The sequence below is a fragment of the Equus caballus genome, chromosome 16 (genome assembly GCF_041296265.1).
Source record: "Equus caballus isolate H_3958 breed thoroughbred chromosome 16, TB-T2T, whole genome shotgun sequence".
Classification (NCBI taxonomy): Eukaryota; Metazoa; Chordata; class Mammalia; order Perissodactyla; family Equidae; genus Equus; species Equus caballus.
In genome coordinates, this window is record NC_091699.1 from 94,573,280 (window position 1) to 94,588,537 (window position 15,258).

General features: G+C 42.2%; 2 protein-coding genes across 5 annotated transcripts in view; one reads left to right on the forward strand and one right to left on the reverse strand.

The window, feature by feature from the left end:
* Positions 1-1,183: 1,183 nt before the first annotated feature.
* SERP1 (stress associated endoplasmic reticulum protein 1) lies at positions 1,184-4,981 on the reverse strand. The gene is made up of 3 exons (XM_023621105.2): positions 4,580-4,981; positions 4,394-4,469; positions 1,184-3,174 (listed from the first exon to the last, which is right to left on the reverse strand). The coding sequence occupies exons 1-3, from the start codon at positions 4,661-4,663 to the stop codon at positions 3,134-3,136; spliced, it is 201 nt and encodes a 66-aa protein (XP_023476873.1). The 5' UTR covers positions 4,664-4,981; the 3' UTR covers positions 1,184-3,133.
* Positions 4,982-5,018: 37 nt separating this feature from the next.
* EIF2A (eukaryotic translation initiation factor 2A) overlaps positions 5,019-15,258 on the forward strand; it is a 35,629-nt gene continuing 25,389 nt past the window's right edge. Inside the window, exons 1-3 of one of the 4 annotated variants that reach the window (XM_070238311.1) lie at positions 5,239-5,292; positions 8,492-8,542; positions 13,475-13,544. In XM_070238311.1, the coding sequence (XP_070094412.1) occupies positions 13,498-13,544 (47 nt within the window). In that variant the 5' untranslated portion in view covers positions 5,239-5,292; positions 8,492-8,542; positions 13,475-13,497. Of the gene's footprint in view, positions 5,293-8,159; positions 8,382-8,491; positions 8,543-13,474; positions 13,545-15,258 lie in introns of those variants that run through there. The other 3 variants (XM_070238312.1, XM_001490053.6, XM_070238313.1) reach the window with 3 other exon arrangements.

Sequence of the window (15,258 nt, forward strand, 5' to 3'; positions counted from 1 at the left end):
CTTCATTTTATTGTCTTTCCCCCACTTAAGTGCTGGGATTCTGTATTCACAGCTCTAACTCCACATTTGGCCCATACGTTACTCAATATTCATTGAATAAATGAATTTTTTATTTATCTGCAAACTGAGGCACTTGGACTAAATTTCCCATGTCCTTTCTATCTTTATGATTCTGTGATCTACATGAATTTACTTTGAATTATTTAAGTCCAGACAGTTGAATTTTTCCCTTCAGCTTAATTTCCAGCCTTTGATTGCTCGTTAGTACTCTTTCCAAATTAGGATATTTTTGTCCTGGTTCAACTGACGAGAAAGCAGTACTAGCAGGGAGAGCGGGCTAAGTTCACACAGGAAAGGGTTCTCTGAGGGCTGACGGACGATTTGCAGCTGAACCCAACTCCTACCTCTTAAAGTTGTGGTTTACGTCTAAAACAATAAAAAAAACAACTAAAAAGGTAGGTAAGGACAAATCAAACTTCAGATCAATTTCTAAGTGGAAAATTTGATGATGTTCTAAATTTTACAGATGCTAAAGCACAATGCCATTTTGTTGGCGTGGCTCCCAAGAACATAACTGGGAGCTGCACGGTAATCCTCGGTGCCAGTAAACCTCCAGGAACCTCAGGGAGAAGAGCCAGGGCCTCAGCTGAACCCACAGTTCTTCAGCGTCCTAAGTCCAAGCCCATTACAATGCACTCCATTACAACGAAAATCTTTACTTTCTTTGGAAGCCCACTCTATTTTGAGCAACACTATATACAACCCAACAGATACTATGAAATCACTGACAGCTTCTTGAAATGTTATAGCTAAATTACAAAAAGTAATTGGACAATGTAGACAACCCCAATAAAGTATTTATTCTCATACTGTGATCAACATTTGATGACATATAAAATTCAGTTGGGAAACAGAGATCAAAAGAACTGTGCTTTTCCCTTAAAGCAGACTCAATGCCTTGAGCGTAAATCTTGGATGGGGAAGTATTTAATTCATTGTGCTTTTTATGTATTTTTCTTGCTACCTATTCCCAGTTTTAACCTTAAATCTGTGCCTCTGGGAACTATTTCTTTTAACTCAAATACAACGTACTACTACTCATTCTGTAAAATCATTGTCTATTAACTATAAAAAGTACACTCAGATAAGAACTCTGTAAAATCACTTCCTTTTAGAAGCCATCAAATATTCAGGGAACTTTATTTTTAAAGGATAAATCAAATAAGACATAGCTTTCATTGTTCCAAACATGCATAATCCATCCTTAGTATAAAATGTACTCAATCGGTAAAGTACACATGAAATACAAAGGGAATGCAACTTCACATATGTAGAACGATTGCTAGCTATAGCAATTTAACAGTCAAATTAATACACTGTGCATTAAGACAAAAACAAAAAAACCAACATCTTAAAGCCAATTATAGTACACCAAGGGAAATTCTGCTATGGAATGGTCTGACTCAAAGCAAAGAATAAGGCACCTGCTATGAATTTAGAGTAACTTTCATTTTTAAAGTTACAATGAAACAGAATGTTAACCAGGACACTTGTTTCAAAGAGGGAAACAAGTACAGGGGTTGATTTCCTGGGTGAGAAAGGCAGGTAACAATGTAGATGAAAACCTGCTGGCGCAAGGTTGGCCGATTCCTTTTCTATTCCAGAGTACTCAAGTTCCTACACATCCTTACCAACTCCTCTCCCTCGCTCCCCCCACACTCGGGGGATCAGAGGCGCTCTCTGAGACTCACACCGTGTGTAGACTAGGTAGCACATTTCCCTTCAGGTCCTCTTAAAACAGCTTATTTTAAAAGAGATATCCTGAGGCAATTAAAGCAAACGAGCAGCTTTCTTTCTGATTCATTAATACATAGACACTTCTCAGGCTTTTTTCATCAAGTTATGGGTAAGTATTTAAATAGCCAATGCTTGCAATTTTCAATAGTACCAAGAAACCCAAAACCTGCCTTATCACTCACCCTTACCGTTAGTAAAAAGAAAGTTTGATCAATCATAACCTATAAAGTCAAACAAAGGGAAGACTAAAGACTGATCCTTGTCAGTAAATCCATTTAATTGCAGATGACACTTTAGTCTACCTAATACCCTAACAGAATTCTAATCATAAATCTAGAAAAAGCATTCCCAAACTAAGTCTAACTTTTTAGTTGATGTGCCCTTTTTGGTATTGAAAGTGCTGTTAACATGCTAACATCTTACGGCACACTGGACTCAACAGTATGTCCTGACGAGGCATCCATTTTTAGTAGTATTTTCCCTTAAAACGTTGTCTAGCATAGTAGACCCCGCTTTGATACATTAAAGTAATTCCGGTGCCATCGATGGTGACACAAGCAAACCTTCTCTGACTCTCCCCCACCACGGCAGCTTGCAGTGAGACTGAAGTGACTGAAGAAGTTGCAAAACGCTAACCCACGTTTTCTTACGGCAACTTAGGTTAGCATGTTCCCTCATGCAAAATCCAAGGTCGTGTCATAGAAATAATATTGTTAACACAGACATTGTGGTTGTTAGCATCTGCCTTTATATTAGGCATTTACAAGCTTTTAAAATTTTTTAGGTGCTAAAGATTGTGGGAAAACTAGACTGCCTAGTTGTTCCGTTTATCAGCACTTTATTACAGGACAGTTAGAAGACCCTGTATGGGAGTGTGCTTTCAATTCAAGAAACAGTAATAAAGTGCCTAGCTATATGAAAACCATGAGATTCCGAATTTTAAATTAAGCTAATTGCATTTACACATCAGGATTAACAAAATCTAGACCCTGTCTACACAGATTTAATCTAATTATCTATACGGTATACTGTTTCAATAGCCACATTAAAAAAAAACTTACTCTTTACTGACTGAATAAGTAGGGTCCACTACTGTAGCTTAACAATCAAATTTTATTGCTTTATTCATGTGGTGCTTTTGCAAGGCACTGTGGTATGGACTAGAAAATTGGAATGACTCGTGAAGAAACCTTGGAATGACACACGAAGGATGGTATGAAAAGTCATTCTGAGGCAGGATGCTTTACTGAATTGTTTTTAACCAGGGTATCAAACATTGGGAATGAGTTCAAGTTAAAATTCACAGGAGAATGGAAACATCTCAAGGTCAGCCACTTCACATGCCCATCCTGATACTTTGAATAATCTGGAAAATTGCTGTAAAGAGAAAGAGCAAATATTAAAACATGCTTTGAATAAAACAGATCTTGCAACTGACAAATATTTATTAAGGTAGTTCAAGACTCCAAGAGCACCCTTACAGTTACTGGCAAATGCTACGTAACTTCATTGTAATAAGAAGTGAAAACAGGCTGGCCTGCATTAATAAAACAATTAAATGTCCGGAAGTTATTTTTCTTCAATCTCAGCTTCTCTGAATTTTGTCTAACTGTCCAAGAGAGTTGACAAATAAGCAATCATTTTAGAAAGAACTTTTAAAGCATCAAAGCAAACAGCTTTTTCTAGCATACAATTATTTTGGTTTATCCCTAAATATTAAATGTCCTTTCAAGGCCTGGCCTACAATGTATGCATGTTTCCTCATTCTCACAAAGCTGAAACTCAATAATCTTTAGGTTACATAAATTGCTTGGCTCTTGGCCATTTATCAGGGAAAGCTTCCAACTGGTAAGTTTAGGAGACAGGCAAGTGCACAGTTTGAGAAATCTCAGTAACCTGAGAATGTCAGAACGTGGAAAACAGAAACACGGACTTCCACATCGACAACTCGCACGTTAAAATAACAAACGGAGAGAGGAAAGACATTTTGTAATCCATCTGCCGAGACACGAGTCTGTTCCTCTAACAGCAAGCTGCTCTGATAACTAATTTTTCCTACCATATGTCAAACGTTTCTTTCATCAATCTCAAAACACTGGTCTCATACATTAAATTCCCAAGCAGGTACATTTCCTCTGGAGTGGATCAATCCTTTGTACTAGCTTTACTCTATAGAATAAACCCAACTTTGACATAAAGACATCAGATCCTGGGTTGTATTAATAAGTCCGAACACCCATATGGACACGATACTCACAGGCTTCTGTTCTGCAAAGGCACTGATAATGGGGCTACAAAACACTCTCGACTCTCACCCCCGGGGGTATTTTTGTGTCGGTCTGGACTTCTCCCAAGTCGACCATTCCTAAGGACCCGACCTCCTTTTCCTGGTCTCCCGTGGGCACAAACCAAGCCGGGAGAAGTTTCTGGAGCACATATGTGGGACAAGCAATTTGGTTCAGAGGGAACCGAATCATGTGGCGCTCCCGGCAGGTGGGTTGAGGACCACGCGGGGAGGATCCACCACTGATGGGTCACCACGTCATCCCAACCCGTCCCCACCACCCTCCCGCAGGGAAGCCCCCCGAACACTCACCAGAACCACAAACGACGAAAATAAAGAGAGCCAGCAGCCAGGGTCCCACGGACGCCTTCTCTTCGGGAGCATTTCTCTGCAAAAGGAAAGGCCGCGGGTTCACACGCGGGGCGCCCCGCGGCCCGGCCCCCGCGCCGCCCCCCGGCCCCCGGCCCGCTCCCGGGGCTGCGGCGGCGCGCGGCTCACCGAGGTCTTGGCGACGTTGCCGCGCTGCGTGATGTTCTTGCTGTGCTTCTCGTTGGCCATCCGGATCCGCTGCTTGGCGACCATCTTCGCGGCGCCTCGCCCGCCCGCCCGCGCGGCCGCTGCGGCGCTGCGCTCGGCTCCCGGGCCGCGCCGCCGGGCAGGAGCTCCCGGGCGGGCGCTGGCTGCGGCGGTGGGCCTGGGCGCGGGGGGCGCGGGGGGCGCGGGCCGCCGACCGACCGACGACGCCGACCGGCCGCCGAGCGAGGCCGGCGCGCGGGAGCAGAGGACGGGCCGCCGGAGTCCCGCGCCGCCGCCGGGAGCGTGGAGGGAAGAGGAAGGCGACGAACGCAACAACCGGACGATGCAGCCCGGCGCCGCGAGCTCCTTCGGGTTCGGCTGCCAACGTCAGCACCGGCCGGGCCCCGCCCCGCGGAAGGGCGGGCTCCGCCTGCCCGGGGGGAGGGAGAGCGCCCGCCCCCGCTCTGTGGAGCGTCGCCCTGGAGTTGCGCGTGCGCGGCCGGGCTCCTTCTCCGCGGCGCTCTGCAGCCGGAAGTGGATTGGCCCCGAGGCTGGTGGCCCCGGAAACGCCAATCCGCCGTCTCCGCGCCTGAGGAGACGTGTAGGGGCCGGGTTCGGCCCTCGTGAACTCTGACCCGAGCGGACGGGTTTCTCTTTCCGGGACAAGATGGCGCCGTCCACGCCGCTGCTGACAGGTAAGTTGTGAACGGGCAGGGGACTGTTTCTTCAGAGCAGTTTCTGTTTGTGTCTCTGCCCGTGGGGGCTACCCGAGAAGCCTTGGAATCTGATGCGCCCTGTCTTGCGCGCTGCGGCAGAGGCTTAGGGCCTTCGGGTTTCTCGGTGTAGCGTGGCCATCGGAAGTGAGGCCCCCGCCTCTGGCTCCTCCGTTCCCCCTCCCTTTTGCCCATCCATCATTCTTCCCGGCCGCTTCCCGTTCTGCGAGAATGGAGGAGGCGGGGTGCGAACAGCAAGTGCTGGCTGACTTTGTTCCCCTGGGCCTGCAGTCTTGGGGTTACACGAACCCTTGTCTGGTGACAGGCCTTTCGCTCTGTAATAAGCTGCTGACCTAGTCCTCTAGAATGACCGACCACACGTTAAATACGCCTGAATTTAGGGAATGCCGAATTCTGTACTCCTTGCTTTAATGAAATGTGTAGGACTTAATGGGGAGAGTGGAGCTGTGGAGGTGTAGGTTTCAAGTGATCAAAGTGAGGTCTGAGGTGGTAGCTGTGGGCATTATAAGGTAATCTAGCAACGTTTGATGGTGAAATGGTTATGAGCATTTTAGAATTAGAACAGTAGAGGATTCCTGAGGTTTTGAAGCTGAGGCTGTGGGAGAAGATAATAGACTTCGTCTCGAGCAGTGTCAGGGAAGGCTTAATTAGGGCGATGGCTGGGAGTCTTATATAGGAGTATCAAGTAAGGAGAGGGAAGTAAGGGAGGGAAAAGAATGGAAGGCTTTGGTTGTTACCAATAACTTATATAGAAGAAAAAGAAGTCAGTATGAGAAAGGTTGTCTGCTTTCGAGGACGGGGCTTATTTCCCGAGACTTGAGCCTTAACAAGCTTTTGTACCTTTTGCTACTGTACATTTTAAGATCTTTGTTATCAAGCATCATGCCCACTCGTATTCAATCCGGCTGCGACAGTTCATTCATCAAACATTTATCAAATACTAAGTATATTTTGTTAGATAATATGCCAGGCAGATACTGTTTAAAAGGCATAATTACATAATTAAATGAATTTTTTCTCTAGCTTCATAAGGTAGCTCGTATGTTATTCATAATTTTGAAATACTAAATGCCTATTTGAACTCTAATTTTAAAAATTAGAACATTTTGAAGTCCGATTAATTTTCTCCCTTTTAAAAATCATGACAGTGGCTCCTCACTGCTTGCAGGGTAAATTCCATCCTGTTCAGCTTAGCAGGTGGAACCCGTTGTAGTCCTTGAACAGCTCCTGCGTTCGTTTATTTCCTTCCCACCCCATTCTAGTTTGTGTTCCATCAGTACTGAGCTGCTTATAGAGCCGTTAAACAACCTGCTTCTTCAGTCTGGAGCTATTCCTCTTGATGGCTAGTTGCTTTACATCTTTTAAAGTTCATTTCAGGCATTATTGGTTTGTGAAGCCTTTTCTCGCTTCCCAGATAGCCAGTCACTCCCTAGGCTATTTTTGTACCTCATATATACTTGGCTTTTTTTCGCTTACCACATAGGATAATTACCTAGTTGTTTACAGCTTTTCTCCCCCACTAGGCTGTACTTCTTGATGGCGGGGGCAGGGTCTTGGTCATCCCCACCTTCTGGAGGAATAAATTGATGAAAGATAACCACTTCTTATAAAGTCTGAGTACACCACATTAAGCTATCTCCACATTCTTTCTATTCACTCGTTCACATTCAGTCACTTCTAATTAAAATGAATCCCTCATTAGAAAGTTGTACGTAGAAGAAATTGTTGCAGTTATTGAAACGAGTTTGTTTTGAGTCCACATTTTTGCTTTTTATTAACTTGTGATACAGTTTATCTTCTGTTATGAACCTGATTTTGTGTTTCTTCTAATAAACTTTATATGTCCATTTATTCGAATTTTCATAAGAAGTTGCTCAAACTGATTAAATTCAGTAGAGCATCTTAGTGGTTCCAAAATGCCTTGCAGCACTTTCTCATAGTACGCTTCTGTGTAGGGAGGTGTGAAATAAAATATGTTTTAAATAGTGGTTTATTTGTATGGACAAAAGTATAATGAGTTAATATGATTTTTATGATGACTTCAGTTGATAAAAATAGACCCATCTATTGTAAAGCATCATTGCAAAGAAGCATATTGCAAAGAAGATTTTCTGATTTAATGGGATGAACAGTGTCATCAGTCTTTAAAGTAGCTTTGATGTGTACTTTTGTCCGATGGAATGTGTTTTTAACTTAGTGCAAAAATCTTGATCTATTCAACTTTTTATTTTAATTTAACACTTTTGTCCAGTATTCCCAAACAACTCCCTTCTTGAGAAATGTTGAAAAGCTTTTGACTGTTTTAATTTCTTGCCATATTGTGAACAAAGCATTACCAAAAACGATGGGCTTTTTAAAAGCCTTTTATTTTGATAGAATTTAAGACTGAGAAGTTGTGAGAACAGTGAGGAGAGTTCTCGTGTACTCTTTGCCTAGCTTTCCCCGTGATAATACGTAGCTTATATACCCATAGCCCATGATCAGAACCAGGAAATTGACAATGGTGCAGTAGTATTTACTAAACGGCAGTCTTTATGTGGATTTCACCAGTTTGTCTATGTGTGTATAGCACTAAAGAAATTTTATCACATGTGTACATTCATGTAACCACCACTATCAGAACTGCTAGTAGGGGGTATAGAATTGCTCCATCCAATACAGAACTGCTCCCTCACCACACAGAAGATTCTCCCCTTTCATAGTCAGACCCTCCCTCCATCTCTAACCTTTGGCAACCACTGATCTGTCCTCCATCATGATAATTTTGTCTTTTCAGGAGTGCTATGTAAACAGAATCATAGAGTGTGCAACCTTTGGATTTTTGTTTTGAAAGTTCTTTTTTAGAATGTGAACATGTGCTTGTTGAAAAGCAGTCAGTTAATTTGACTCAAGACTTTGCTTCTCCAGAAACATACTAAAACCAGAAATTGAAAACCACATGAGATTGAATGCTACTTGAGCAGGAGAGACATGGCACTTTTCACCCTGACTTTTCTGCGAAGTGTTGCCTTCTAAGATTTTGGATTAATAATCTGCATGAATGAGGATGGGTTAAGTGGAGATTTTTTCCCCCTATTCCTGTCGTAGTCCGTTCTGGCTCCTATAACAAAAGTACCATAGACTGAGTGACTTAATAAACATTTTTATTTATTTCTCGCAGTTCTGGAGATTGGGAAATTCAAGATCAAGGCACTGGCAGATTGAGTGTCTGGTGAGCACCCACTTCCTGGTTCACAGACAGTGGTCCTCTGCCATGTCCTCATGTGGCGGAAGGGACAAGGGAGCTCTCTGGGATCTCTTTCATAAGGGCACTAATCTTACTGATGAGGGCTCTGCCTTATGACCTGATTACCTGCCAAAGGTCCCACCTCCAAATACCATCACATTAGGGATTAAGTTTCAACATAGGAGTTGGGGGGCAAGTACATGTGCAGTTTATAGCAACTCCTTTGAAGTCTTCCACCTCAAAGGTATGAAATAGAAATTTTAGAAAAGGAAGACCCTGTGCTAGTTGCCCTGAGTACACTGAGAGTTCCCACTGCTGTGGCCAGAAGGCTCCCTTCATGGGTTCTGAGGTACAGCTCCATTGTAGTATAATGTACAAACTCTTTGAAATTTTCCCAAGTAAACATTGTGGTTGGTGATGACAGCAAAATCAATCAATGTGGAGGACCAGGGTTACTAGCTGCAAGTGTCATGAGAACACAGGAAGCTGAGTTGAGCTGGGAAGGTTTTTGCTTTTTCTTTTTTGCCAGTCACTTCAGGCATATGTTCTTGGGGACAGCAACGGCAAGAGTGTGGTTTGATTGCATCACATTTTCTAATTACAGCTGCACCTTCATGGGACTAGGCTAACAATGTGCTGTTTTGTTTTCCTAGGCCTGTGTGTGAATTCTGAAAGAGAGCTCTTCGTGTGTTAAATTGCCACTGCAGTTTGTGGGAGGGACCTCATTAGGCTGATAAAATTTCATGTGATCTAGGAATAAAGTGTAATCTGCTAACTAAACTCCCTAGTTTGGGAAACTCATTTTTGATTAATCCCTCAAATAAATGTTTGTTAAAACTTTGATTACAGTGTTAAGAAAAGAATGGTCTCTTCTAATCATAGTGCATCATACATGATATTGCAGCAGATGATTGATGTGATGAGAGACAGCACTGCTTTGTCTGTGTAGTAAGAGAATTGTGATGTACACTTGCTCTTAGCCAAAAGGACAAGAAGTGATTGACAATTTTGATGCTAAAGAATTAAACTTAAACTTTATAGGGACCGGCCCCGTGGCCGAGTGGTTAAGTTCTCACGCTCTGCTGTGGCGGCCCAGGGTTTCACTGGTTTGGATCCTGGACGTGGACATGGCACCGCTCATCAGGCCACATTAAGGCGGCGTCCCACATGCCACAACTAGAAGGACCCACAACTAAAATATACAACTGTGTACCGGGGGGGATTTGGGGAGAAAAAGCAGAAAGGAAAAAAAAAGATTGGCAACAGGTTTTAGCTCAGGTGCCAATCTTTAAAAAAAAGAATTAAACTTCATAGTTTTTAAATCTTCTAGGAAAACATTTTTTAGCACAAAATGATTTCTAAATGTTATTAGAGATTTTTAGAATAGATATGTTCGGTGTTTCATTCAAGAAGTGGCAAGACTGAGCTCCTTTGAAATCATTATGTTGAGCGCAGTGATGGATTCATTTCTTTAAATCCCTAGTGCCTAGCACATGGAGCTATGCAGGAGCCAGATCATATAGAGCCTTGTAGGCTGTGGTGTAAGGAGTTTAGATTTTGATATATGCAGAACACCTTGCTTGGCTCCAGAATATTCAAGGGCAAACTACCCACAGCAGTTTAGCAGCGCTGTCTAGTGCTCTGTTTCTGGTGAGACGTATCCAGTTGTGTACTTGTGGATGTCTAACAAACTCATCATTCACTTGTGTATTTATTTTCCATTCTTCCACTAGAAAGGAAGCTCTATGAGGACATAGATTTTTATCTTGTTCATCAGTGGTTCTTTAGTTTCATTCTAACTTTACATGTTTTGTTTTTGTTTTTTGTTTTTTGCTGAGGACGATTAGCCGTGCGCTAGCATCTGTTGCCAGTCTTCCTCTTTTGCTTGAGGAAGATTAGCTCTGAGCTAACATCTGTGCCAATCTTCCTCCACTTTTTTGTTTTTTAAAGATTGGCACCTGAGCTAACATCTGTTGCCAGTCTTTTTTTTTTTCTTTCTCCTCAAAGCGCCCCAGTACACAGTTGTATATTCTAGTTCTGGGTCCTTCTAGTTGTGGCATGTGGGACACCACCTCAGCGTGGCCTGATGAGCAGTGCCATGTCCACGCCCAGGATCCAAACCGTGGAAACCCTGGGCCACCAAAGTGGAGCATGCGAACTTAACCACTCAGCCACGGGGCTGGTGCCCACTTTTTTTATATGTGGGTTGCTGCCGAGCGTGGCTGATAAGTGGTATAGGTCGGCGCCTGGGATCTGAACCCGTGAACCTGGTCCACCAAAGTGGAGCATATCACACTTAACCAGTAGGCCACGGGGCTGGCTCCTTCATTCTAACTTTAAATTATTTACTTTAGGACTGAGAATTATACTATTTTCAATATCTGAAAAGTGAGCTAGTTAATTCTGAGGTAGGAAATCAGTGTTCTGGGAACTGTGCCTTGAGAAGGGAAAGGAAATAGGCATCAGAGTTGGAGCCAAGAGTGGCCTCTATCTACCAACTTTGTTGCTTTCCCAGTAACCATGAGAAGAGTGGGAGATTTGTGATTAGCTGGCAGAAAAGGAAGCAGATGGAATTGTAGCCATGGACCTCAGTAGAACTTTTTCTTCTCTTCAGCTCTTGTACTGTTGCTGCTAGCACGAATTCCAGCTGATAAAGTGGTAACTCCTCACCAAGTCCTGTCAGTTTTATCTTCTAGATTTTGAACATTCGTTCTCCACTTTCCATTTGCACTGCCCCGGCCTAGTCCACGTTTCCATAATCTCTCCTGTGGGACTACTGCAGAGCCATGTTGAATAGTCTCTTCACGTCCACTCTTACCTCCTTTCAGTTCATTCTCTACTCTGTAACAGATTGACCTTTTCTTTTTTTTTTTTTTTTTAAGATTTCTATTTTTTTCCTTTTTCTCCCCAAAGCTCCCTGGTACATAGTTGTGTATTTTTAGTTGTGGGTCCTTCTAGTTGTGGCATGTGGGATGCCACCTCAGCATGGCCTGATGAGCAGTCCCATGTCCGCCTGCACCCAGGATTTGAACTGGCAAAACCCTGGGCCACCGCAGCGGAGTGTGAGAACTTAACCACTCAGCCACGGGGCTGGCCCCCAGATTGACCTTTTCAAAATGCAAATCTGGCTTTAAAAATCTGCCTAAAACCCTTTTGAAGTTTCTTAGGCTGTAGACCAACATTGCCTAACTTACACCACAAGATCCTGCTGAGCCTGAGCCCTGCTTTCTTGTCCAGCTCCAGATCCTTCCAGCCACCCAGCCTTTCCATTCTGCTGATGCTCCGTCGTCTCTCTTGCCGTGGAGTTACGCACTTGCTGCTTCTCTCTTTGCTTGTTAACTGCTATTCCTCCTTCACATCTCAGCACACTAATCCCTTACTCAAGGATGCTTTCCCTAACCTTCCATTTTTAGATTAAAGCTTCCTGTTATTCACTCTGTTAGCCTCATATATCTTTCTTTTGTAGCACTAAACACAGTTCTAGAATTCCATATATTTGACTTATTATTTATTAATGAGATCAGGGACAAGGCTGATTTTCCTTCCTCTTGTATCTTCAGTACTCAACATAGGATCTGGGAAGTAGGTTTTTGCCCAATAAGCATTTGTTGAATGAGTGATCAATTTATTTGGTTCAGCTTTAGATGCTTCTAATTGAGTCATTTAAAAAACTATAATCTAGTTCTATAGGTGATTTTGCTTATTTAATCTTTAACTTTGTTCCCACATAATTTTTTAGGCTATTACTCTCATTGGGGGCTTAGTAAATGAATGTTTCTTTCTCATCCCACTTGGTCTCTTCCTTTGGGAAATTGTAAATATCTTAGTAATGCCTTACATGTTTTAAGAACTTTGAGTATGCGCTGTATTTCCCTTTATTGTCTTCTGTGAAGCACACAGCCACCCCGTGTTCTAAGATTTCCGTTTTTACACTGAGGGCTCAGAGTCAGAGGTGGTGATGTATCCAGGCTTCCACAGCCAGACGCGAGCAGAAGGCTGCCTTTGAGTTCATGTCCCGCTGCCACAGCACACCTGCTTTTCACTGGTGACGGTTAAAGTTAGGAGTTCTTATTTATAAAAGTTACTTGAGAGAGTAAGCTAATACAAAGAAGATTGAACTTTGACTCAGCTTCTAATTGTTTCTAACATCCATACATTTTGAAAATGATCTTAGAAAAAAATGTGAAAACTTAGTACTAAGATGACTTTTTTCCATTTGAATAAAGAAACATAGTATGAATGTTGCACATGCATAGATTTCCTGTAAAAGATAAAAGTGGATTGATTGGAGTAGTCTCCTTAGAGACTAAATGAGTATGATTTATAGGAAGAGAAATAAGAGGGATCTCACCTGCCTTAGGCGGTTAGGACTGCTATAACAAAGTACTGCAGACTGGGTAGCTTATAAAGTGCAGAAATTTATTTCCTGCAGTTCTAGAGGCTGCAAGTCTGAGATTAGAGTGCCAGCACGGTCAGGTTCTGGGGAGGGCCCTCTTGCAGTTGTGGACTGCCGACTTACTGTATCCTTACATGGCAGAGAGAGAGCTGGCGAGCTCTCTGGGACTCTTCTTATAAGGACACTAATCCCCTTCCTGGGGCCTCCACCCTCAGGATCTAGTTACTTCTCAAAGGCCCCACCTCCAAATACCATCACAATAGGATTAGGGTTTCGACTTGAGGATTTTGGAGAGACAAACATTCAGTCTTTGCATTACCTATTTATTTCTCAGCAGTTACATGATTTCATGCAATAAGTAAGAAAAATGTGCCCATTTAATGCTAACATTCTATAGTTCTATGAAATGTTTAATAATTTCATTAATATTTTGACTGAAGGCTTCTTGTTTTTTAAAACATTTGTGATAACTGAGTATTGTTAACAAAGCCATGGTGGTTCTTTCCATTTTATTTCTTTAGTCCGAGGATCAGAAGGACTGTACATGGTGAACGGACCACCACATTTTACAGAAAGCACAGTGTTGCCAAGGTATGGTTTATTTTGTTGGGTGGTGTTATAGGGAACTATACAATACATTCTAAATTGTTTTTGTGGTTTTATTCTGAATAAGAAAGAAAAAAGACAGATAAGCTAGTTTCTTTGGGTGTATTGTATAATATTAACAGAAGACGGAAAGAATGCATGTTCTCTATCAAGAAAAATGATCTTTAGATTTGAAAATACATGCAGTTGGCCCTTCGTTTCTGCAGGTTCCACATCCTTAGATTCGACCAACCACGGTTTGAAAGGCCTACGATGGTTGCGTTTGTATTGAACACGTACAGACTTTTTTTCTTGTCATTATTCCCTAAACAATACAGCGTAACAACTATTTATATAGCATTTACATTGTTTTAGGTATTATAAGTAATCTAGGGATGACTTAAAGCATATGGGAAGATGTACGTAGGTTATATGCAAATACTACGCCATTTTATATGAGAGACTTGAGCATCGGCAGATTTTGATATCCCCAGTGGGGGGTCCTGGCACCAATCTCCCGCAGATACTGAGGGACGACTGTAATAGCTTCAGAAGGTTTAAAAGAGAAAGTGTAGACCATAGTGTAATTGAGGTCAAGCCTTTAGCTCAGAATTTTATCTTAGAGAATGAGGAAATCTTCCAGACTGATCACCAAACCACTGCCTATAATCGTCATGAAATCAGAGAATGAGACAGATATAAGAAAGGAAGGAAATACTAAAATATATATATAATATATAGCTAGATAGATATAGATATATTTTTCCCAAAAAGAAACAATGAAAGGGTAAGCCAAAAACTAATAAAAGTGATTATCTGTAGGGGGAGAGAGAGTTGCAGGATGCAGGGGGCATGTCTGTGAATGAATTTTGGTATATATAGTTTTGACTTTGGATCATGTAGTTGTTTTAAATTAAAAAAGTTAAAATGGAAAACAGAAACAAGTGAACCTAGCTTTATAATAAGTTGGTGGTATAACCTTATGATGACCTGCAAAATTCTTAAATGCATTCAATAGTTTTGTTGTTAACTGAAAGTTGATACTGTCATTTTAAATCTGTTGTAGGATAAAACAAATAGTTACAGTAATGTCATTAGGAAACAAGATTTTCTGTGTAAGAGTAAAGGGATGGACTTGCATATATCAATATGAACTCATGATTTCTTTTCATAAAATCGTTTGTATTTTCTGGTTCTGCCCATTGAGAAGGTCTAGAAGCAGCAATGACCTAGTAGCAGTGAATCCCGCTGCCTCACAGATTGTGATCTTCTCAACACCGTTCTTCTCCAAAAGGAGCCAGTTCCTTGGGGAAGTGGCCGACTCCAGGTCTGAGACATAAAATGTAGGAGCTGAGCTAGAGACGTCTAAGCCAGAAAACAAGGGAGCTATAAAAGACGGCTGGGGCTCTGTTCAAGGGTCACGGGAGTCAGTTTGAAGGGGTCACACGAACCTAAGAGGGATAGTTTGAGCATTAAGAAGAACTGTGACTAAGAGGATTAAGACATGTCAAGTATATATAATCACTCCCCCAAATCCCCTCCCTCCAGATCTTACTGGTCAGCACTGGAGGTTGATGGGGTCCTTGCTGAGCACCTTGAAAACTGATAGAGAGAAGGAATCAAGCATTTATCTCGCCTTTCCTGTACAGACTGTTTTTCAGAGTAACCAGATTGTTGATGAGGAATACTTCTTTATGAAGAATTCCAGTTAATAAATGCA

Bases quoted from the DNA above. Each gene is read 5' to 3' on its own strand.
- SERP1 (XM_023621105.2), bottom strand. From the start codon at position 4,663: ATGGTCGCCAAGCAGCGGATCCGGATGGCCAACGAGAAGCACAGCAAG. The intron at 4,470-4,579 runs GTGAGCCGCGCG...TTCCTTTTGCAG, and splicing joins GCAACGTCGCCAAGACCTCG to AGAAATGCTCCCGAAGAGAA. The intron at 3,175-4,393 runs GTGAGTGTTCGG...TTCTCTTTACAG, and splicing joins TTTCGTCGTTTGTGGTTCTG to CAATTTTCCAGATTATTCAA.